General features: G+C 39.1%; 1 protein-coding gene across 7 annotated transcripts in view; it reads right to left on the reverse strand.

Annotated features, from left to right (window-relative positions):
• The window catches only part of RAPGEF6 (Rap guanine nucleotide exchange factor 6), a 135008-nt gene that overhangs the window by 89824 nt on the left and 18929 nt on the right, over positions 1–26255 (reverse strand). For all 7 annotated transcript variants that reach the window (XM_049830074.1, XM_049830067.1, XM_049830072.1 and 4 more), the window contains exons 3-6: positions 17674–17744; positions 16998–17054; positions 15579–15662; positions 1464–1533 (exon numbers count right to left, since the gene is read on the reverse strand). In XM_049830074.1, coding sequence (XP_049686031.1) covers positions 1464–1533; positions 15579–15662; positions 16998–17054; positions 17674–17744 — 282 coding nt within the window. The remainder of the gene's footprint in view (positions 1–1463; positions 1534–15578; positions 15663–16997; positions 17055–17673; positions 17745–26255) is intronic.

Below are 26255 nucleotides of genomic sequence, written 5' to 3' on the forward strand. Positions count from 1 at the left end.
ATCCAAAATATCTGTATATGATGGGATAGGTGAGTGTTTGTCATTCTGTGCTACAAAGTGCTAGGAGCGTTGAGGTGCAAGCCTCAGCTCAAGCCAGGCAGTGGACATAGGCGTACTCAGCACACCAAATTCTCAGCAGCAGCAGATAACAGGTAAAAATGTGAAGCAGTAGTGGCAAACCAGAGTGCCGGGGGCATTCACATGATATGGCTGCACATATCGTCACCCAAACAGTCCTGTGGCATCCCTCAAGGCATAAATCTCCCACTCAAAACTCCAGCTTTGAGAAGAAACTGGGTAACTGGAAATACACAAATGAACTATTTCACTCCAGAGACTGAGACAGGCTTCTTGCACTCTTACCTGCGCTTACTTCATGACATGGCAGACTGTAGCTTAAAACATCTGCTGCAGCAAAGAGCATATTACTGATGCTATCAAAGCCCACGAGCAGAATCAGACTGACACTGCACAGAAAGAATGGCACAAAGGATAGCAAGCGTACTCAGTACAGGACATCCACAGATGTTAGTGTGCTGTGAGAAACAGATTTCTGATAGGAGCTGAATATTCACATACTCAATGAGAAAGAGACATCATCAAATATTAGTTTTAATGTTAATCTATCTAGATATAAGGAAGCTAAATCAAGAGCAGTTTGGAGATTTAAGCCTGCTTAACAGACATGCAGCTTCTCAGAATAAAAACATTTTTGTTCCAGTTCCATTAGCAACTTCTCATAAGATCAAAGTTGAAAGAGATCTTCCTGTGTCCCCGGCCACACTACTAGGGTACAACGTCAGTCTGCACTACGAAAGCAATCTTAATATTCCAACTGCTGACAGTATGTGTGCATCAACCTGGGAAGGACTGAGCTGCAATCTATAAGCACATCTACGAACTTGCTAGTATTAATAAGTGTTCTGAAGAAGCAGAAGGAAACCTGGGCATGGAAAAGGTCGATGACAACTAAGCTGAAAACCTTATCCTTCAAGCTTGGCTAAGCACTCTTATGGTCCTTCTCCTCTTACCTAAAAGCCTTCACACTATGTGGAAATGCAAAGGCTAGGAGTAAGAGGGCCTTTCCTACCAGACCCAGCACGGCTGGCATGGCCGGTAAAAAGCAATGAAATGGGGGATGGGGGCATAAATAAAATATTCAGGATAGCAGTCTATCATTGCCTGACTCAGGAATGCTCAACTCAGCCGTAACTGGTAGGCTTTTGAAACTCAAGTAAGCATAATTTTAGAAAGAATGACCTAATCATCATTACCATTTACTCATCTAGATTAAATTTACATAGCTATTGCTGTTACGATAGCAGCCATAGGTATAATTGAAATCAAGGCAATTTTGCTGCAATTTTATAGAATACTTTACAATAAGCTTTCTGCTACAAAACAGAAAGAATTTGCTGAAACCAGCAATAGATTTAAATACATTTGAAAAAAAACCGTCTTACCACAATCATTTCTGAAGGCTCCAATATGATACATTCGCATCCTCGTTTTCCTCCAGACTGCTTGCCAAAACTAGAGTGTGATGGAAAAAAAGCAAATGAAAAAGAATGAGATGAACAGCCTATTTTACCTTTTCAGTAATAAAAATAGTTGGCAATGGTGCATGTTACAACATCCTTAAAAACAAAAAAAGGACAAAGAAAAATTGATGAAAACTATTGCGTGAAAAATTCTAACCAGACAGTACTATTATCATAATTTTTTTAATTTACTCAGGACCTCTTATTATAGCCTCCTATGTAAAGCCTAAATACAAAGAATGTTCCGTTGTAAAACCATTATTACTTGCAGATACTCAAAACCACCCACAATGCATTTCAGCGTTGACAAGAAAACATTAGTAAATTTTAATTAAGCATTAAACAGGCTGTGTAAAAACAAATATACATAAATCCCAAGAACTCCGAAGTACTTCTTTGCATGCAGCATTTTTAATGAGAGTTCCTTCAACTCCACGACGCCCCTTCATCCTCCCAGCAAACGGGAGGACAGAGAACCTCTTCTCTAAAACTGAGCCTTAACTAGTGACCTCTGCCTTTGTGTTGCTTCTTGTACCACCACAAGGAGCCTATTATCATGACAGGTTCTATTTAAGAAATATGAAAAAACACAAATGCAACAAAATGTGATGGGCAGTATAATACGGCAACTAAGGAGACAGGCTAAAAGCAATCGGATGTGCTTCAGCTGATTGACTCGAAAAGGAGACTACCTTCAGGACACCCAAGAACTGAGGTAACTTTAGGGGAATCAACTCTGGAGAAGGTACCATGCAAGCAGATCTCAGGGTGCCGGAACTAGCAGCAAAAAAGAGCTGAGCTAGATACTGCTGGGTGGGTGTGGGGTGCGTTACAGACCAATAACCTCTTAAATCACTGAATTTGTGACTGTAGTAACACCTGGAATGGAATATATCTGGCTGCACGCATTAAGGAAGTTTATCTTCACTACGGACCTGTTAGCTTGAGTTAGGTATGCTCGACCTACCCCACTCAACTGAGCTCAAGTGAAAGCAATCCCATACAGACATCAAATTAAAAAACCCTACCTGATTAACAGCATTGTTTCTGGATTAGCAGTTCAGTAGTTATAGCTGCTGTGTTACAACCTCAGACTGTCAACAGCAATCACATTTTAACACATATCAGCAGGTGAAATAACTGAAGTATCAGTTAACTCAAAGCAGAGATTAATGTGTGAATTAGAAGGAGATTAAGACAAGTGTGGAGACAAATCCTAAAAAAGTGGGTCAGCTCCATCTGTTTTCACTAAGGTTACATTTGGAAAGTACATCTGAAACTTCAGCCACACAAAACACTTGAGTTACACACACAGTCATCTCGACAGCAAATATCCACTGAAACACAATGACTTTGTAGAAAACGTTTAAAAGACTCGTGCTTACAAACTACCTATTGGGGTGCACAAAAAAACTTTTGTAGGACACGTGCATTTTCAGGAAAGGAACTTAAGCAACTAAACCATGAAGTTACTCAAGTGAAGCTTCAGATTATTCCAACAATGAAATTATCAGTATAATCCGGTCAGGATAAAGTATTACAAGTAACAGGAGCATGGCAGTTTAAACTGTCAAGTTTTGATTTTGCTAATGGTCTACTAAAAAAAAAAAAAATAAATTTTCAATTACACGATTGCCATGGAGTCATAAACGACAACTCAAATTTTCTCACCTCATGCTATAGCAGGCCAAAGAAGCAGAAGTTTCACACGGAAAACTGGCATTTTCACACATCTATAGTAAGCAACTCATAGCTAAAGTTTTCGTGCCTTCTTTCATGCTTTTTCCACACAGCATGTGATCCAGGCATGACAGTCTTGTGTATTTGCAATACCTCAAAAAGAATGGCCAAACTACTCCTACTATTACAACAAAGTTAATTTAGTTCAGAAAATACAGAAATGTCATTTTTCATGTAAGCTCAATGTAAGCTCTAACTTCGAGGTGAATTAAAATTCCATGTTATGATTTCTCCACAAACCAAAGTGAAACCAACTTTGCTAAGGTATCATTTGCAATCGGAAAAAAGAAAAAAAAAGAAAAATACGTGAAATACTTCTAATTCTATTCCATACAATAGAAAACTAAAGACAATAGATCCCCCCTTCCCCCCAACACAATTCTAAAGGGATTATGTGCAACTGGAAGTTTTAGTTTTTGCAGCTTTTTAAAACGGAAACAATCACTATCTGTGTTATCACAAAATAGATTACTACTAATGTTATATCCCCAGTAGTTAGGAAAAAAGCTACAATTTTCTGCTGAAGGTTGTTAAAGCACTGTATTTTTATTGTACAACAACAATTTATCAAACTACTGGAGGTTGAGGGAGGGTTGTTTTCTTTTTGTTTTGTTTTACATAAACACACCATGAAATTCAGCTACTGTCAAGCTCCCCTCTGCTTATGTTGCAACATTTGCTAATTAAGTAATGGCAGTAAACAATAATGCTAGGAAAGGAACACCACTTCTAACAAAGGTCAAGCCCTTGGCACTATCATTTCTGGTCCATCAAGCACTTTACAACAACCGAACACTCAGAAAAGGATTAGGTTCCAACGACAAAACTCACCCTTCTAATCCTAAAGAATAAACTACTCATATTTACAAGTCAATAGGTCAAGTTTAATTATTTCCTGGTGCACATCATGGGATGTTTTATCGATTATACCACAACAGAGCTCCTTCAAAAATAGGAGGCGTCATATGGTTTTTCCCCAGCCATAACCACTACGTTTTAAAAATATAAATTTTTAACAATCTTCTTAATTAACATACCCAATGTGTTTTAGAAACATGGATTTTAACTTTTTTAACGACTTATTCCATATTTTTTCTCTAGAATACAAATGTGTAACTTCTCTATCAGTTAAGAGGTTTGCTGACATCAGTGTATTTCGCTACTCTGCCGATTTTAATCAAGGCTTCAGAATGATGTTCCTTCCTAATTGTCTTGTAAAATTACACAATGTAATGTTTGGAATAAACAGAAACTCAGCCCTGAAACCATTGACCAAGGAAGACTCTTTCTTCAGAAGTAACATCCACTAACATTAATAACAGGCAACAAGAAAATATCATTAGGAAATATGTAAGCAAGGATGCACACATATTTGTCTAACTGATAGAAGATGGTAACGTACAACATTTGTCATGTTTCTTTTTATAACAGACTACCATTAATCAACATTAAAGTTCAACTATCTACTTTATTGGTTTATTGTCACAGAATTAGAGTCTTAATGAGTTCAGACAAATACATTAGGAAAAAACCATAGCCAGAACCAGAATGCATGCACATCCAAGGGAAAGAGAGAAGGAGGAGGCATGGAGAGGAGCAAGCAGCAGCGTAACAGTCCCAGAGTCATCTAAATCTGCCTTGAAGTGATGGTTGAAGTCTTTGTGGGAATTGTAGGTAATCAGCAGTTACTCACTTTTTTTTTTAAAAGAAATAATTTCAAGCATTACCTTAATTAACGATGAGTACTGTGACAGTAAAAGAAGAGAATAATTAGGTTTTGGAGTCACCTAGTCATGTCTAGTATTAAGCCTGCCATCTTCTAGTCAATAAATATTTACATTAGAAAAATTAACAGTACAGTACTTACAAAGGTATGCAAACACTTAAGATTAATTGATTTCAGTATCAAAATGTAAGAGGACCTTTGGAAAGGGAGAAGGTTAAGTTGAACAAAGCTTTGCAAATGGTGGAGATAAAATCCTGTTTGGAAAGACAAGAGCAAGCTTTCGTGCTGACCATTCTTCCAAAGGAAAAGAACATTTCTGTGACAACAAATTACTCTGAGACGTCTTTAGTCAGCCATTAAACACCCACCCAAACCTAAAACCACACTGCTTCTCAAAGACGACAGCTCTGAAAAGTTGTACATTTAATTCTGGACAAGATAGGGCAATCTTTACTTTTGGGACTAATTCATCCTTTGCTGTGGTGCCAAGAACATGTGGTGTTTCTTGCGAGAGCTCTCAGTCCTTAGTCATACTGGTTACCCAACTCAGCACCGCAGCAGACCACCACATTCCCGCGAGACCATGACCATGGAAGTCACTTCACGGGGCCAGGTCTGCTCCTTGGGGAGGTCTCGTCCAACAAGCCCATTTCAGCTGGCCATCAGCACACCTCTGCTTACAAACCATCCCAGCTGTAAATACATCCCTAAACGTTAAGCCCTCTTGATGTCATATGTGGTGAGATACGGAAGAAAAATGGGAAAGCCTCATTAAGGTACAGCACGTTACGTGTGCTTTAGTGCTTGCAAGCAGAGTGGCAAACATAATCCAATTAAGAATTTAAACTAATACAAATACTGAAAAGTGTGAGAAAGCATGAAACTAATCTAAATTAAGGTCTTCTTACAATACCGTAAAAACTATGTCAAAGGACATACTACCAAAGATATAACCGTTACAGTTTTAAACAATCCAACAATTAAAATTTTCCTTCATCTGTATACTTAGTCGCACACATTTTAACATCATTATTCTATAGCTTCCCACTGTTGAAAGCCCAGAAAAGTCAGTAGTATAAACTACGTTATGCTTTTTTTATTTATAATTTTATTTTATGCTCCTGTCACTTAATATTCATCTATTACATCTGCATCATTAATTTTCAGACACTCACTCACTGGCTTGCAACACTGTCATGGGAAAAAAATGTCTTCCACATACCAAAGGCAGCTTTGTTTACCCTTGATTTATGGATGCCTCATTTGCAAGAAACCTTGTTTTCCTCCTGATTCACTGCTATTCTTAATTAAAAATGCTTAAGCACTTATGTCATGTGTGAAAGGAATGTAAGTTAAACTGGCGTGGTATCACACACCAACCACTAATGGGTGCCCAGGCCACGGGATCAGACTAGAGCTACTGAAACATAAAAGCCCAGAACTGCAAATAACACAATTCTCAGTATCGGCCATTTCACTTGGTTCATCTTTCCCTTTTCCACTGTGTGATTTGCTAATACAGAGAAAACCCTCCATGACTGCAGAGCCGAACTCCAAAATCTTTAACGTGCAAGCACCTGAGGATACGCTTGACTTTACTGGCATAGGGGACAGATCAAAGTTGTTCACTGGAGAAAGCCTTTCGTGTTTGAGAATAGGCAGTTTTCAAACTCATGCCCACTCCCCAAAATACTGGAAGGCATTAAAACTTCTTTAAGACACTGGAGCTTTTACAACAAACCTTACTTACACAGCAAACTACTTAGAAAAACCTCCAACATAACACATTTTGAACACAATAAAGTAGGTTTTTTAAATATAATGTACACAAAAACAGCTTTCTAAACACAAATGTTTAAAAATGCTTCATATCCAGCTGTTAAGCAACCTGAGTATTTGGTGCTGAAACACATCTGGAATTTCAAGACTGACAAATTTAAGGAACAGCAGTCAATTTAACTTGAGAATTTCTTGATATCAATGTGCTGAAGTTATTCATTACTGATGGTTTCTCATTATGCAATACTCAAAATACAGTACATACTTTAAAGGTAAAAATATAGCCTGTCCTGAAGTGCTTTCAGCCTACAAACGGATAGAAACTGAGACTGAATGCCTTATTATTTGTTCAAGCACTAACTAGCAGGCATCTTCAAACTGACAATATTCTACTACATCCTGAAACAGTATTTTCAACTATTTCATGCATCAAAGCCTTCAATGACGAGATATCAAGCACTTTAAGATTTGTTCTGTATTTTGCAGGAACTACGAAATCATAAAATTATCCTGGCTGTATAAGTTGGTATCAATAATGCAGAGTTATCTCTGATTGTCGATAAAGCTATCTGCAGTAATAGTCAGTGCTATATTACATGTAGGACTGGGCTAGGAGACCGATATACCAGTTTTTCAGTATAACAAACAAAGGGTTTGCAAATTTTTGCAGATATTTTCTTCTTATGAATACACTTGTCTCTCAAACTGCCTGTCTGCCTGTCAGGCTGCTTTTAGGAACATAAAGATGAAGACAAATTGTACTTTTTGCCACTGCAAAGAGAACTCTGTGACCCCATGCATCCACTAACCTGGCTGGATTTCTCCAACGCAAAAACATTTTGCATGCAAGTGCATAACTTGGCCTGGAAGAGACAAGTTGCATAAGAAATGGACATGTTGGTTGGTCAGTGGTTGGTGGTTGTTTTTTTTTAAGAGATGAAAATGTTTTTGGTTGGGTTTTTTTTCCACAAGTCAAGGCTTACCCTTAATTTGAAAAGCATTTCGTTTTTCCTTTCCTCAAAGAGTGCCTCTTGTGCAAAACAGCTGTTCCAGCAGACACCCGCGACACCTACTGCAATGTAGCGGCTGTTCAGATCCAAGACAAAATCCATTCAGTTACCACTGAATGTACTATACAAGTATATTATGAATGGCTTGGAACAGCCATTAGTATCATTAAACTCCAATCTAAATACTCTAAAAATGTAATTTTACACTTAAACTCCTTGTCATTGGCTGGGAAGTAACAAAGAGGGGAAAACCTGCATAGCCACACAATCGGCAGTAACACAGCCACGCTGACTGTGGATAGAGAAGACAGAATCTGCCCTTCTTACATCGCAGTCGTGGCATATGAGTGTAATCGACACTGAAACCCTCACAGGAATAACTTGTTTTCCCTGGGCATCTGCATGGAGGTCTTAATTTCTCTAGATTTTTCTCAGATCGATCATCATCTGAAAAACTGGGCTGCTGGGGAGGTCTCTCGGCTCCCTTTCTGGAGCACACAGTGACAATCAGCACAGTCCCGCCAGGAGCCCTTGCAGCAGTCTGCAGCGTTTCCCACTGCATTGCAAACTGCTGAGCAGCCCCAAACGCACTCTATTTGCAAAACAGAGTAAGGAGATGGGGGAAAAAGTTAAATGAGCACAGACCAAAAGTTTCAGCAAATGTAGGTGGCAGGGTTTTCATGATACTATATACTGTGCAAGGCCTGAGCATTTCAAAGTAATTTAACTATAAAAATATAGAACACTTAACTCCATCAGAAAATGGTTTAAAGGAAACCTGAAGCCACAAGATACATGGCTGAATGCAAAACGGCAATTTCAATTAATGCTCAGTCATCAAAAACCATTTTTGCATTAGCTCTCAACAACAACAACATTTAGTTTATCTCTTAAGCTTGCTGGACGTTTTAATTGGGAATGATTTTAGAGGCTGCATAACATGCTGCTCGATTTGCAGGCTGCAAGCTCAAGATGTCTATACTAATTACTTCAGACTCTGAGCACGATGATGCTTTGAGGCAGCCTGTACCTTACTGACCACTTTCTGTGAAGCTTTGCAGCTTTTCCAGGCCATGTGATTAGATAGTCTTAGTAAAATTGTATTTTAGATATAAACAAACCGCGCAGTACCCTTAGCTTCCAATTTCACATCTCTTGGACTTCTTTAGTTTAGCCAATAAAAACACCCCCTATTTCTGTGGCACAATCAGCATCCCTTGCACTCTCTAAAACCTCTATAGGGCAGCTGCTGTAAGAAACTATGAATGAACAACAGGAAATTACCTGGGGGGGGGGGACGGACGGGGACGGACGGACTACAGACAAGATTATTTGGTCATTTAGTTGTGACAGGTATGAATATAGTCTTTCTTCATTCTTTTGGCTTTCATAGAAGATTGTTCCACATCAAAAAAGATGCACCATGTGCTCTTAGTTTGCAACACCTTCCCAGCCCTTACTCAATGGCAGCACCTCCAGTACAAGGAGCTGCACTTTGGGAGACCAAAGCACACGGCCTCTCACCAGTGCGTTGCCTCTTCTTCTCATCCACATTCCCTTTCTCCTCAGAGTATTTTCATCACAGCACTAGCACTGCCAGAATTTCAATACGAACAACCGTATCTGAATTAATTAGTTTTACAAAATATGTTTATTGGTAGCATTCCCAAGTTGTTAGGTTACTTACTGGCTGTCAGGCAATGCTACAAGTTACCACTTATACAAATATCCAGGGAAAACAGCCCCTCATCTAGAGCCACAAATGCACTGAATAACCACTGCTGCTTATCCAGCGGTGAGTATAAAAATCTATCTTTTCTCTTGATAAGAACAGGGATGTAAGCCTCAAGCTGTCTTTTAGAAAGCAGAAAAATAATCTACAACAGTTAGTTGCAAAGAGCTTTCAACTGTGAAGCAAAAAAGTATTGTCCTAAGACCTCTGCAATTTTTACAGTTACACAAACAGCAACTGCAAGTTTGTCAAAAATTATGTGTACTGTATGCCAGCAGTGGACTGGCACACATAGGTATCTAGACCTTGGTAGCTGATGGAGAAAAAGCAATATTCCACACTACAGCCATCAGGACTCAAATGGCAGACACTGGGATGGAGACAAGAAAGAAGAGACAGAGCAGAGGCTAAGGAGCACTGGGACAGAGCTTGGATAAAGCAGGTACGATCTAAGCAGAAAGCAGTATTTAATAAAGTTGAACCTGGAAAGGAAGGACCAGTGGGAGAAAAATTCCAGTACATCTTTTACTGGCAGAAGCTGGTAATGCAGGAGCTCCAAGCCACTCATTTACTTTTTCAGTGAATGGCACAAATTCACAAGAGCTTGCAGGAAACAGCACTACAGGTTTTAGAAGTAAAACCGATCTGGTTTTACATGATACATTTGTTTTCAAATATATTTATACCTCAAAGTTACACACATCAAAATTTAAAGATTTCTAAAATACAATTTGCACAACTTAAATTTCCTCTAAGTCTTTAATCTTGCATTCTTATTTACCAACATTGACAGTCCTGTAAAAGCACAGAATTTTCTGTGCTTCTGGTACTTCACATAGAACAGACTGAAACACTATTAACAGTCACAGTAAGATTCAAAATATGTTAAAATATTGTTATTCACAAATATTAAGTTAATACAAAACAAGCTAAAATAATTTCAACTCAAGCTGCTGTTCATAATGCAAAACTGGAGTTCCTCTTTCACTGTGACAATTTTCTTGATCCAAGCATTTATGTCTTCTTTTACCCAAGAAGAGAAAGAGAAAGAGAAATGGCTTATCAAGTCAATGACAAGTCTACAGCTCTCATGAAAAGATACCACAATATGACCATGAGTCCATTTTGAATAAAGTAAAAGTTTTTAGCCAAGAAATGCACTACCTTAATAGGACAACGATGCCAATTTTCTCTACTTGTAAGATTTTGGAAGGGCTGTTCATGAATTTCTTGGAAGGGCTCAGAAAAGAGAAGTGTTTGTTTTTAATAAGACTACATCTTGAATGTTTCAAGACTTTGTATTTTTCCCTTCGAGGTTCAATTCTCACAGCTGTAGGAGGCTGTCATCCACATAATTGGCTTCAAAAGTTCCTCCAGGCCCTTGATATATTTCCTATGGCTAATCTTGCTGTGAGTAATCTCCTTCAAATATCCTGTTCAAGTGAATTATCTTGATTAACAAGCAAGGTTAACAAAAAAAACTCTTTAACTTGCTGACATGATTTTCCTTCCACAAAATCTGTCAATCCTGCTCTTTTGTTCCAGCCATTGCTTTCATGTTAGAAGCGAATTCTTTTCCTACTATGCCAAATCTATTGACAAATCCATTCTCCAGGGCAATAGGATAATCAAGGTTATGCCATCTTTGCACCAGATATTACTGACTGATCTGCTTCTTACCTTAAAAGATAAAAAAATACCTTACAGGGCTTTTCTCGTCATGACCATCAGTGTCAGAATATTGACTAGATCTATCACACCTGGATGCAAGTTTAACTCCTCTGATTTTTAAGCCAATTTCTGAATTACAGCTTGCATACAAATTCATCCAAGTTGAACAAAAAGCCCTTCTCAAGCACAGTGAGCCACAGCTTACACCCTTACTCATTCAAATATATATAGAAAGTTAATGAAGCAGTGACTGCCCACCTTCTTATGCTTCCATGGGTCTATGCCTCTTTCAGGTTTGAGTCCATAGAATATTTTATTTCAAAAAGATCTGCAGAAGAAAACTAAGGCTTCCATGAGGCTCTGTTGACTCTGAAACCACTGAGTCAGTGGATGAAACAAGGCATGCAAAAGGAGTACTTAACCAACATCTTAACCAGGTTGAGCTTACAGTTGTCTACTAAAATCTCCTCCTATCTATCAAGGTAATCATGGGTCAGATGACAGAAAAAGGACATGTATTGTGAGGAGGTACCAGGAAACAGTCATTAAATCATCATCACCTTCCAGTCTTAGTTATGGAGACTGAAAGTATCTCACTAACAATCAACTAACAGCAGTTTCTTATATAATTATTGAACAAAAGTCGCTAGGAAGTTAGTTTATAACACAATCCCAATAATAGCATTTTGAAGAATGATTGCCAAACAAAACAGATTAAAACCAACAACTTCACAAGAAAAGGGGGCCTTAAAAACCCCTATTGCCCAGGAAACCAGCTTCCTCTAACTGAAAAACACCGATATCCTGCTTCTCACGTTTTATAAAAAACTGTTCCAGTATTCCCAGCAAAAGAACCCTAAAACATACAGAAGGCCCTTAACTATGTAATGTTCGTCAAATGCCCCAGAGGACAAATAAAATTGAAATTACCACGTCAACATTACAAAGAGATAACTAGGGAGTGGGGGGGTGTTACAAAGTATACACAAGGACTGAGTTTCAAACTAGAATCCATTTGCTAACTATTACCTGTTTTACAGAATGCCTCTGTCTACCCAGTTCTTCCAGAATGACAATTATTCAAACCTGGCTCTTGACCTTTTCAAAGCACTAGGAGGTCTCCAGACTAAAGCCTAAATTCTCATCCTTGGTTGCTATTGCCTTCCTCACATTAAGGATTCTATTTCAGTCCTCATTTTCCCCCTGGACATCTCAAAGCCATCATCAGTCTCCTGCACCACTTTTGTGCGGATGACACCTGTCTCTAACCTCACTCACCTCTGCTCATGTGTTGACACATTTATACCATATTCAACAAATCAAACAGATAAGCTTTATCTGATGCCAGTGTCTGAGCAGCAGTAAGCCTACCAAAAACCTAACTGGCTGGAAGGATGTCTCCATTCCCTTCAGCAATCTCAGAACACTTCAAGCGTGGTTTTCTTTTAATTTCCTACACTCACCCACTGCTATCCTGCTGCGGAAATAAAAAAAAAAAAAAGCACAGACAAATCAGTGTCCCAAACAATGTACTCTTCCGTAAAGTTTATTTCACTAATATCATATAGGTATATATAGATATATATGCTCATTAGGCATAGAAAGCACGGCAACAAGCTCTTCCATCAAAGATGAATTCTTTGAATGGACAAGTGTCCTTCATATCCTCCTTTAAACTCACAATTATTTTTTTCGTATTACAGTAAAAAATATTGCCAAAGGTGGTCGGGCACTCTTTTCTAAAACTCAAAGCACAGAGCGACACCAAACTGCAGCAAGTGATTTTTCTTAAAAAGAAAAAAAAAAAATCAATTTAGATAATTATCTTGACTGTTATTAACATTAAATAGAAAGTTTTCAAAAATAAAGAAACTGTATTTCAAAGATGATTTACACCTAATGGTATACTGTGGGTCATTTCCACTGTTACAGCTGAAGCAAAAGTAATAAAAAAAACCACAACACAAAAAACACCACAAAAACCAGAAACAAACAAAAAACTTATTTTTGTTCCTATCAAAATGAATAGCTCTGTAATACCTGAGACAGGAAGAATGAAGACAATATTGTGTTTCCTTACAGATGCGTATTTAAGCCTCCTTTCAGAACGACTCACATAATCAGGAACTTGGTTGGGGACAAGGAATAATGCATAACAAAATATTACTTTAAAATGGTGCTAATTACAATTATGAAAGAATACTAGTAAATTATCCAAGGGACTGTTTCATATGAAAATAGCCTGTAAGTGATCGGTGACTGTGCAGCTCCCTCAACTAAAAATGTGTTATATGAGGTATTCAGACCAGGGAAGGTAACTTAAATTTACCCCACTGTACTTAAAAAAAGGAGGCAAAAAAGCATTATATTTTAAATTCTAAATTGAGGTTGGACAATGCACAAATGTAATTTGAACGAAACAGAAAGTGAGCTGCCCTCTTCCTTCTGTTCTTGTGTCCAAGTGGTGATTCTCCTTCCTTACCCGTCTACGTGGCCTCAGAGTCCCAGGGAGGAAGCAAAGGGGAGAAGGAGCTTGCAGGTTGCCCCAGAGTCAAAGCATTGGCGGAAACAAAAAGCTTCAAAGATTTTCAGCATCCTTTGCACTACTTAAATGCTAACTAATTAACAGTAATTTTAGTTTGTCTAATTGTACATGTGTGCATTTATCCTTCAAAACTTCAGCATGACAATGCTCCTCTGGCCTTTGAATTTTTCATTTCTTCCCCTCACTGCAACAAAGACACGGACAGGGAACAACCAGCAGAGGAGTGCATTCCCTTCCTTTTTACATGAACTCACTACGTAAGGGGACAAACACACCCTGTATACTGTAACCTGCCAACAGTTTCATCTAACAGAACTCTGTGACCCTTTCACCATCTAGCAGCTATTTTTTCATCTAGCGGCCTTTTTTTCCTCATTATCCATAATAAAACTAGCTGTAATCTTGTGAACTAGCAATAACAGATCTATTTTGCCTTTTTTTTTTTTTTTAAAAGGCACAAAAAACGTTAATGATGCTCTTAAGTGACTTATTCCTCAAGTTTAGCAAAAAAATGATTTTTTAGCTAGGTTTTATGCAAATATCAACTTGCCCTGTCCTCACTTCTGGCACTGCTGAACTTCAGTCACTCAAGGACCATTAAGAGTTTAACAACTAGCCTACAGCTAACCAAGACCCGAGTTGAAAAATTCGGTCCTATATGTTCTTATTAGTACTTACTATGAAATTCAAGTATGTGGAAATGTATTTGAGCTGGAGTTGACATTTTTAATTCTATCACAACTCATGCCAAGTAAACGCTGCCAATTAATCTGAATTTCATAAACACCTCGGTATAAGGTGCATTTGTGAAGAAAGGAAAGATGTTAAACTGGTATCCACTCTGTTAATCTCAGTGTGCTGTTATGGCTGGAAGGGAAGCAGTCCTACTCCAGCCCGGCAGCGATAGTGCACGGCAGGAGCGGGAGAGGAGACCACGCTGGCCAGCACCAAGGCAGGAGCGAGCCGGTGCCCCACCGCCCATGGGAGAGAGAGTCCATCACGGAACCACCACGCAGGGGGAAAGCTGTCATTTCATTTCCTAAGAGGCAGCAGCACTTTTGGTAATGTCAACAAAAACTATCCAAACTGGGTACCAAGGCAAGTCTAAATTTTTATTTATTTTTTTTAAAACCACTCCTGCTTAGCCTAGAAGTGCAGCTTGAATACAAATAAGCAACATGCAGCTTCAAGACATAGTGAAGTAAAATTTCTGAGTGACATACAAGGTCAGAGTATTACTCTGAGTACTCGGAGTATTATTTGAGCAAGGTCCAGCTCAGGTCAAACAGTATGCTTCAGTGAAAGCATGTCACAACATTTACTGTGTTTCAACTACGAGATGCAGTCAGACTCCTGTCATACGCTCTCTGTAACCGATGCTGCTGGCCTCTATTTTCTTGCTTCGCATAAAAATCACATATGCCATTAAATACAGCCTCCAACCAAATGGTAAAAGCTATGTGATCTACAGTCATATTTTTTGAGACAGGGAACTCTATACAAAACAGTTACACAGCAGGAATTATTCAAAGAGGCCCCCAAGTTAACAAGCTAACTACAAATTCTCTCATAAACTTAAAAAGCCAAACAAGATTTTAAAACCATGAAGTGCAGTATTTCACACAAATTTCAATGTACAGAAAAAGTGAAAGGGAATTTAAATCAAATTAGCAGAACATGTCTTCCACTATCAAACTTCAGAAAAACAAAATAATAAAAATTATTTTAAAATTGTGAAAAATTTACAGTAACATTTAACATGTAAGAAGGCATTTAATAAATAAAAAGAAAGAGATCTTACCTTACCTTCAATAATAACAACAACTTTACATACCTGCAAGGTGGTAAAAACATGGAATCCTTCATGAGCACAGATCCAGAAAGCAGTATATACCAGCATCTTGCAATAGTCTCTGAGCTGTAAGAAAATAAATTGTTGATATCCATTTTGTTCTTACAGCAACTCAGAAGTATATTAGCAAAAATGTTATTGTAGTAAAATAATGATCTACCACTCTACTGATTTGGTACGTGGACTGGAATCCTAAGAAGTTTCATTGAATGCTACCAAGAATTACCTTTTTTTAAAACGTCTACATCCAGACTGTTTCTTATACCTTGCAATTTGACATTTACATTAACTTAAAAAATTATTTTATTAAAATGAAATTATTAATTTTCAGTAAAAACATTTCATTCCAGTGAAAGTGTACATAAAGCTACAAATACAGGAAAATTTTTGTTCCATGCTAAAGTTGATTAGCAATTCAACATGGACAGTAATACTACCCGGACCTGTCAAGCATTACAGATAAAATATGAGACCCATACATCTGACTTCTGCTTTGCATTCCTCCACCTCTGCGCTTGCATCACATGCACATGCGGTGTTATCTCCCATTGTGCCATTCGACCCCAGATGGACGGACAGGGGACGGGCCAAGGTTTCAACCTAGAGCCCGTAGGTCTGCACAGAAGTTGCCGTGTTTTACTGCAGCAGATTTTGCCCCTTCCTAGAGCACTGCAATGACGCTTCCCAGCTACAGCCTAACATCTCCTTCCTCCTCCAGCACGCAACCCCACACATGCACATTGACCTGGTACTGGAGCAGGTTTGTGTCGCACATACGCACCACGCGAACTAGCAGGTGGCATCTCATTTAGACTCAGGTGTACTGGAAGATGTGCCTTATACAGAAAGCTAGGATTAGCTGTAAGAGGATAAATAGACCATAAGCGATGCTAAAATACAGGGGGGAAGTATATTTGCCTCCCAGCAGGAACCTATAAAGAACTCTAAGCTAAAATACTAATTCTAGCAATTTAGAGGAGATAGTGTTTGAGCTCCATCACTCCTCTGATACAGGATACTCCCACAAAGCAACTGGGTTCCCGAGAAAGCAGTCAGTGCCAGCTCCAGGGGAAGAGTGCCACCTACTGAGTCGTCACCACCGCTCCCACGAACCGCCGAGGTGACACTACCTGCTTTTTAATTGATCTTGCGTGTGCACAGACACATCTCTGTTGTCCTTGGGAGCCGTGCTAATAATTCACGGGCACCTCTCAAATGTCAGCACCGAACTACTGCTTCAACCATCTCCCATCAAAGCTTTTAACCAGTCTGGCCAAGCTTAAACGTTGTAAAGCCTTCTATTTACAACTACTGAAAAAGCAAGCGATATATCACAACATGCAAAACAGTGTTTTTGTTTACACTTCTGCTGAAGAACTCCAACAAGTGATATGTACTTACCAAAAGAGAACTTGGTTGCCCTTGTACCTCTCATAGCGGGCACTTGATGACATTATTCTGAGGGAGGAGGAGAAGTTTAATTTCAATTTTAATCCCCAAAGAGCATAAGCCATTAATCACCACATTTCAGCAGAACTGCTTTAAGTCTCTAAGACCTCAAATTCAACTATTTTTTTGTTCCAAACAAAGGATGTGCTTAACCATAAAATTCAAATTATTACGGTGTTCTTCATTATCCAAATAGATAATATACAGCATGTTCTCTAAGTGTTTAAATCACTCCCACACATTGGAATTACCCATAGCAACGGAACTGAAGGAACTAAAATACTTCCAACGCACTTATTGTGCTTTGTTGGCCTTCCATTTTATGTATTCTGAGATCACTCGAATGTCTGAAGCTTTAAAAAGCTTTTGTAATCTAGAGTTAACATAGGGCACTGTCTACACAGTCCTTTGTAGACAAATGGGAGTACGGTCTGCCTTCTTTCTTAGCAAAGCTAATTAGTTTAGATTTCATGCCACGTTATTGCAGTGACTTAACTCAGCAATAGACTTGGCCAATGCTCTGCCACCTCGAAGTGCAGGCAGACAAAAGCTTTGCTCTTCTCCACAAAAATACAGCCACAGATACCAGTTGTGCTAAGCAACACTAACTAGCTCCATAGTACTTTACCTTAGCTGATGTTCCCTGAAATGTGAGAGTATGTCCAGTCCATGAAGGAAAGAATAGATAGTATTTAAGTCCTAAAAAGAAAAAGAGAGAGAAAAAAGACATGAGCAACTTCATTCACAGCATCTAATCACTTCAGCATTACCGTCTCAGATTCTGCAATAAACTACACAGACCTACAAGACACAATTCTAGAGACAAAGCCCAAATTAGTAGATGAGTCAGGAAACATGCAGACTTGAAGAACCCTATCCACACTTAAGCTGTGGAAGTGAAAAGAATGACGTCCAACTGATGCATAAAAACTTAACCTGAAAAAGATTTATTAAAAATATCTCTGAAAATATTATTTACATGAATGGATGGATAAAGCAGCAAGCAATATGTGGAATAAGCCAAACAGGACAGTCCTATTCATCCAAGGTCAGAAATTGTTGAAACCTTGTAACATCTCTTTAGAGAGCGAATTTTGCAGAATTAGTTTGCTAATAGCAAAGAACCCTAGCGAAAACCAAAACCACGTAGTCGAGCCACTATATATGGTGCAGAGAACCTCAGTACCTTTTCATAGTTATGTTTAGAGAGAAAAAGCTATTTCATGTCCACCTCAGATCTAGCTGGTAACCCTACTATAAACTCTGCTCCATCCTACTGCCTCTCTAACTCAGTCCAGTCCTTGACTGGAGGGTAACATTAGAAGTTACTGCAAAACACTCTTTGGCAAAGATGAAGACAATGAAGTTTTAGATTTTTCTCCCACCTCCCACTAGCGAGACTCATCATCACATCAGTGTCATCCATTAGCAACTACAGAAGCAAATAACTATTTTGATGCAACAGCATTAAGACATGAAGATAATTTCACTTTAAAAATTGGACTTTACATAGAAGCTGTAATTAGGAGATACAGCTGTTTAAGCTTCTCACTAGACAGAATCCTCTTCAGTCACGAAAATATCTGTGCTGATGGTGCAGACCACATGCTAGGGAAAAGCTCACTACAGCTATTCATCATTTAATTTACTATCCTGAACAGGTGGGCTGTTAGTGTTAAATACATGCACAACAAAATCATTATATGCCATAGCAGTCTTTCCAGCTTGGTCTTGGAAAATATGTTCTGAATTTTGAAGTGCCACATTTATACAGTGTTTACAAAAGATAAATCAGTATGAACGCTAGCCTCAAAATTTACAAAGGATTTACTTTAGAAAAGTTCTTTGGCTTAATAGTCAATGTTTAGAAATATAACAGATATAGACTGTTATATCAAATGAAAGGTCATATGTAATTGCAGGACATGTAAAACCAATAAAACTCCGATTTTATTTTTTTTTAAATGTCATTACCAAACCCCATGAAAATTAAACAGAAGGCCTGAATGCTTAACACATATATTTATAAAGCACCCATTTCACACAGTCCAATCTCATTTTACTCCTTTGACTCTGAATTGCCACAAACTTGATTTTCTTAGTGAAACACCCAAGAGCACTAGCTATGACTCAGACTCCAAACACACCACTCGCTTGTGGTGATCAAGCTCGAACACCAAAGCCTGTAGGAGACGGCTACCTGGTAGCCAAAGGGTCACTCGAGGTATCAGACACGCTCAGTTACTCAGCTCTCCCCCTTTCTGAGCAGTGAACTGCCTCAACTTCACCACTAAAAAAACGTGAAGCACAGGAATGTGGCAACAATATCCTCCAACAGTACAGCGTCTTAATAGGATCTTAGTAGTTAAAGAATTCATGGAACAACTGAAATAAAACCCCTGTGTTCCACATTTTTCCTCCTCTACCTGGAGATCCGCCTCTCCCAGGCCAGAAGAGTGCTCAGGCAGGCAGGTAAAGGAAGGACATGCAGCGGATGCTCTCAACTCCTGTTGAAGCTGGGCAGCCAGGCAGCCGGGGGGAGTTAGTATTTGGTGTCACAATTAAAGCTACATTTTTCAGTCTTCGTAACTCACTGCATCTACATATGCTTTCCTACATTTTCCAGTGTTTTTCTATGTAATTGAGACTGAGATGTAACAGAATGTCTTTAAAATACGTTTTAGATTAGCAGTTCTATTGTCATGAGTTACAGAAAATTGTAAGCAGAACAAAAGCTTATGTTCATGTTTAATCACAATGTTTTTAAGTTGTACATATGAAAAATGACCACATCCTTACTTGAGAATTATTCTTTACAATTCTGCAGAGCACAGCCCTTTAGCAGGTTAATTCAGCTTGGGTTGTCTGTCTCCTGCATTCCACCTGCAGCCAGGTTGACCAAACAGGACTACTGCACTGACCTACCATGCTTATTTAGGAGCTGGATGAATAAACAGTTGGTAAATTAAAGAGATAAACATTTGCTTAAAGGGATTCATGCCTGGAAAGCATCCCTCAGCTCAGACTTCGGCTGCTGAGATGTGCAATGGCAGAGAGAACAGCTGAGCCAGAGCATAACACAGAAAAGGGAAGGCAAAGCTTCCTATTCCCTCATCACAGCAGAAAGCATTTAACTTAATGCTGGCTAGCATTACTGCTTCAATGTTGATAAATGAAATAAGAAACATCATATCATTCACCACCCAGCTAGGTGACATTTCAACAAGCCAAACGTACTAGCTACTCATGCATCAGTTTCTATAGGCATTTTTAAATCAGGACCTGTAACACTCTCCCTAAAAATAACTGACTTTTAAAGCAATCACCTCTCCTAATTAAGCAGAGCAGGTGATTTTGTCAGGTGCCACTGAACACAAGAGTTAACTCTGCAATCATCTCCCAGGAAGGTCTGCGGGACGCCCCTTTGCCCTGGTGCACTGAATGTTACCAATCTGATGTGGTTTACATGTCTTGTTGAAATAATGCTTGAATCTTTAGACACCAGGTGAAATTCCTCCTCTCCCTCACACATTGCTTCAAAGTCTAACAAGGGAAGTTAAGTGCAGCTAATCTAGCCCAGTTTTTCCCAATAGCATGAAAATTTCGTATCAGTCATACTTTGCAAAGGTTTCTTCATTACTCCCTTCTCGTTTAAGAATACGTGCTTGTAATAGCACTGAAATTGTTTGAGAGACTACATTTAGAGGCTCGGTTTATATTTTTGCAAGCAAGGAACATAATTTAGTCCCACCACAGCTGGAGGCAGCGAGCAGGCGATGACGGGCAGGTGCTGCAGCCACCTCGTGGACAGACACTGCCAGCCCAGCAGCACCGCACACCCAGAAAATCCTCCGTCAGCAATGAAAGCATTCATTTCTTTAATTCAAGGTTTATAAAACTGAAAATAGGATTAGAAGCTGTTATTTTGAAAAACGGATTTATGTTGCCACACCAGTTATAAACAGCAGACAGACACATAACCACAGTACAAAGGGTAAAAGTGATTTTCACAGATGCCCACTATGAAAAGAAAGGGCTATAAAACGATGATGCCAAAGGGCAACAATCAGCATTACAACAGCAGAACACAAAGTATTTGCTGCGAAGTTACAGACCCTTCCCTATAATCTCTTTATGTACTTCTTTCTGCCAAAACCCAACCGAAACACAATTATGGATGAAAAACAATTTCTCTGCATGCTCCAAACTAGGGACCAAGGTCAACATTATTTTATTTTGTAATCTTTATTTTCAGAGCTTTTGATCAGCTGAAATAACAGCTGAAACCAAAGCACAGTATCTACCTTCAAATGGTATGCCCACAGATATTCTTCTACATCTGACAGAAAACTACCTTGCCTAGGTTATTTAAGGAGAAATTAACTCACATTTTTCTATCCATCTAGCTAAAACTATGGCTCCAGGGAGCCAAGGGAAGGAGAGGGACTGGGCAAAGAGTGGAGGGAAGCAGGCAGGAGTTGTTAATTTTGCTAGGAAGGAGATTTTCTAGACTACAGAGACACGAAACACGAACACTGCGACCACAGTGATCCTGCACAAAGCTGCCCAGGATAGCTTATTTTCTTTGCCTCCAGTTCTCACAGCACCAAGTTCACAAGCTGAGGTGTTCTCAGCTGCTATGTATAAAAAACAGAGAATGTGTTTCTTCATATTCTTCACGTCAAAGAGCACACTGTACAAAACAGAGTGCGTTAAGCGCAGGAATCAAGGGATTGCTCTGTGAATGACACTGTTATCACCAAACCTGACCACAAGGAAAGCATGGCCCAGCACCGATATGCCAGCAGCCCCCAGCTTCATTCAGCAGCAGCTTTTATCATCCCTGACACACGCATCCTTCTGACAAAAAGCTTAACCAGCTGCTAAACCAAAGGCAGTGTAAAAACATTGAGATTTTAGTAACAATAGAATGTTATATAAGTCAGCTTTCTTTTACAGTAACATCCTCATCCCGATACACTATGAAGTGAGCCACTTGAATAACTAGACCACTTTTCATTTTCCCTGCCAGATGCCAACCCACATAATTACCACAAGATGCCACAACTGTAGAATAAGGGAAAATAAAAGAAGCACCAGTAGAATCATCTGAAAACTCATCATACAAAAGCAAACTCAGATAACTACTACCATCACCCATTTACCCCAAAACACTTCTATTTGAAAGTAATTTGCTACTTTTTTTTTTTTTTTTTTTTTTTTTTTACAAGGATGGTGAAATACTAGTTTCTTCATTGCTAAGATGTAACTTTTAAAAACAAAGAAGTAAAGTCAGCAAAGAAAGTCATCATGAGAATATAATCAAACCTGAAATTGGTGGAAAAGTGGTGATCATCCTTAGTTTTGTTATCAGCATCTTTTATAAAATATAACCATGATCTGGATGCTTCCAAACAAGTACCACAGCACAGAAGCACCAAGCACTGCTGGAAGCAATCCTCTCCCGCTAAAGCCGCCTCTACTTCAGCAGCACACCAAGCAATACAATGGCCTGTGTACCCTTTTAGTAATCCAGGGAACTTGTTGAAGCATAGATTACTAGTATCCTGAGGCTAAAGTGATTTACACAGCTGCCTTTGAAGTGTATTTAAGTTAACTTTTAACAATTTAACATCCATCCTCAATAAGCAGTTTATCCCTGCCTCTCTGTCACCTGAGCTGATGAGCAAAATTGGTGAGTTTGTATTGTTTCCTTCTGCTTCACCCTCTTCTCTCGCAATCTTTCACCTTTAATCCATGGAGCAACTTTACAAAGCTTGGAATTAAGGATCCAATAGAACAATGGTCATCTTAAGTATGGAGTTCTGAATACAAAGTTTTCCAACCAACCAATAACAAATCCAGCCGCCAATACAACTGTAATTCACAGGAACTGGGTTCACATGCTCTAAGTCCACAATAAGGTCCAAGACAAATTCCCCTGCAGAGTTAAAAGTGGGCAAAAGCAGTGTGAGGCTCTGGAATGAGGATGAAATGATTGCATCAAGAGCAACTTTGCTATTCACAAACATAAAATGAGAACCTGATGCTTCACTTGATGTGACCCCAGCCAGGTGTTCCAGTAACATATGATTATTTTAAAACACTAAGCAGGAAATCTGTTCTATTTCTAAGGAAAATAAATTGTTCCGAAATGACCTCATAGCTGCAAATTCTGATAAATCTCACAAAGAGCCATCCTCAGCAATAGCACTGAGGTACCAGGGAAGCTGAGGAAGCCATAAATCCCCGCAGACTCCCTTTAGCACTGCCCAGTATGTTATGTGCTTCGTGTCATATGAAAGGGGAGAGGCAGCACAGTCCCCAAACAGCTGCATCCAGCCACGGCCACCCTGCACTGACCGCGGGACAGCTGCTCACTGCAGCAGGGCCAGGACTCGGTGATCCAGGGGACTCCTTCAAGCTCCCAGATCCTAATGAACTTGGACTTCCTAGGCACCTTAGATCACACTGACCCTTCAATGAGGGGTCTCAAAGAATGCAGACTAGCAAGTATTATTCAGCCAGCCCAGAGTTTTGCACAGGGAATGAGAAAAGAGCAGAAACTTGCACAGCAGTACCAGCACTTCAAAGCCGCGCACCAGAAACAGCTGTGTCAGCAAGTTCCAGACAGATTGCTCTCACATGCAAACCTGTCCCAAAGAGCTACGCAAAACCTGTCTCTCAATTCCACCCCAAACACATTAAATTCCTGTTGCAAGAACATATGCTTGGCTCACTCGAGGCTCCCCACACCCAACCCACACGGGCTGCCAAGCCACCCAGGATTCCCTGGTTCACATACAAGAACCTGCTTCTTACAGAAGTGCAAAGGATAGCTGACAAGATTTTGCATTCATGCTTTTCCCAAGGTAAGACAAGACAGTTGCCAGGATGCGTATTTTATATGCTTCAGAGCAAACAAAAATGTTAGTATCTTCTAAAGACCTCTTACAGATTCAGCTGTATTACAGATAATATACTTTAAAAGAAACAGACACACATTTCTGCCTTTGAAACAGTTAAACCGCATGGTAACAGCTTCCCAAATTCCACTGTCGTTCAGAAAGACCATCAGGTACAAAATCTTCCAGGGAAGGAAGCTGCATGGTTGAAAGCTGCCACAACATCCCTATTTGTTTGTTACAGAGAGCTGCTTCTTTCTCTTCAGTGCTCTGACCAGAAAGCACCAAGCAGGAAACAAGGCTGGAAACTTCCAATAGAATCAAGCACTCATTTGCTATCAGGACAAGGATTTTAACACGCTCTTGGACAGTGGCTGAACTTCTCTGTATTAAATTTGTTATTTAAAGTGCCTGGATTTCAGTAAAGCAAACAGAAGTCATTCTTGGAGCACGGAAAGCAGGTTGTGTAAGCTGTAACTAGGAGGCTTTCCTCCAGCCTGCTGCCATTACTTGCTTCACAGTGATTCAGCAGGCTCCTTACACAGACTGAATGCATCTTTTATTAGGAATCCTGTCAGGCTCAATAAAGACTCTGTCACCCTTAGGGGGGTGTAGCAGAAGAGAGGAAATGTTACTCAGCATGGTTTATGGTTTTCATTGCTTCCCTTCCTGTTACTTCATTGAAGGCTGGAATCCGTGCCGTTTCCTTTATTCTCTGTTTAAGGCCAATTGTAAAAATAGTACTCCCAAATTCTTTCCTGATAATGTAATACCAGAAATAAAAATACAGAAACATGCTTAAGTTCTCTGATCCACATTTTCCATATTCAGATATCTGTACAGCAAATTCACCAACCTTAGTGATGCTGGGTCAAGAAACGCAACCTACATACCCAAAGCCAGATGATACACACCATCAGATACCCCTGAAACTTGCAGGAGGAGTGGTCAACTACATTTAAAAGTGCATAGCAGAGCATATGTCCCCTTGGCTAAAAGGAAGATGATGAGATGAACCAGAAAGCAACTCCTCCATCCTAATTATTTACTCTCCCTGTTCAGTGGCATAAATATTTGACTTCAATGAAAGTGCAAGTGGTGCAAAAGAACATCAGCTCAGGACTCTTCACTTAGACTAACTATTCCCTTTGAAGTATCCTCCTATTTAGCTGGAGGCCATTTAAAAAAAAAAAAGATGTAAATACAAGCATTGAGGCACTATTAGGAAGGAGAAAGGATGGATCAGTCAGGTGAATGAAAATGTTCTCAAAAGACTTCAACAAAGTATCTTGCAGAGAACCACATAGTTTAAGTAGCACTCAAAAGGAATGAAGCATCATCATACCATCTAAGAAACACTACCAATTAAAAAAGCCCAATCAAACTACCTCTCATAGAGCACACTAGCAGCAAACTCCTGCATGATCTTAAATCACTGCCCAAGACTGCACCCAATAACATTTGTATAAAATAAACTAGTCCAGCTACTTCAGAGCCATATTCTATTATTCAGAAAAAATAGCATATATTCCATAAAGAAGTTTTCTGTCTACATTAACAGGCAAAGGTTTTCTGGCCTCAATTGCCAGTCTACTCACTATAGGCATTTTGAGCAATGCTGAGTTCTCCTAAGACCATGCTAAAAATCATAATTCCTTTATTATGATTTTGTAACAGATGATCACTACACCTGATCCACTGAACAGCTTCAAATGACCAAGAACTTGATGTCTCAGATTTATCATCTTTTATATGTCCACACCCTCCTGGTGCACATGTCCATCAGCTACAGACCATATTATGACCACAATACAGGACTCCTGCCTAAACTCTAAACTTCACATTTATCCATATAGATCACAGATAGTGGGTTTTTTCCAAATGAGGAAATGTCAGTCTAGTTATTATAGTGTCTTTATACAGGAGAAAAGAGATAAAAAGGGACTTCATTTCACTCTTGTAAATCCAGGAAGCAATTAAAATTGACAGCATCAGTTAATAACAGTATAGCCACAAATACAAAACTAAAATCTGGGTCTTGTTTTTGCAGACTGTCAGAAGTAACATTTGCATGCTTGGATTTTTACCTTTTTTTTCTTTTTCCTGCAGAAGTAGCAAGTCTCTCAATGGGGCTAATACAGTTTCCTTATATATTATTTCCTTATATTTCCTTATAAGATGCACACAGAACTACAAACATTGACTTAAGAATTACATTCTACTCCTAGGAACAGAAGTATCCTCAACAGAATTTGAAAAAGACAGATCTTGTTTAAAAACAGAGGCTCTAGAACCACTATTACAG

Source organism: Accipiter gentilis, chromosome 26 (assembly GCF_929443795.1).
Source record: "Accipiter gentilis chromosome 26, bAccGen1.1, whole genome shotgun sequence".
Lineage (NCBI taxonomy): Eukaryota > Metazoa > Chordata > Aves > Accipitriformes > Accipitridae > Astur > Astur gentilis.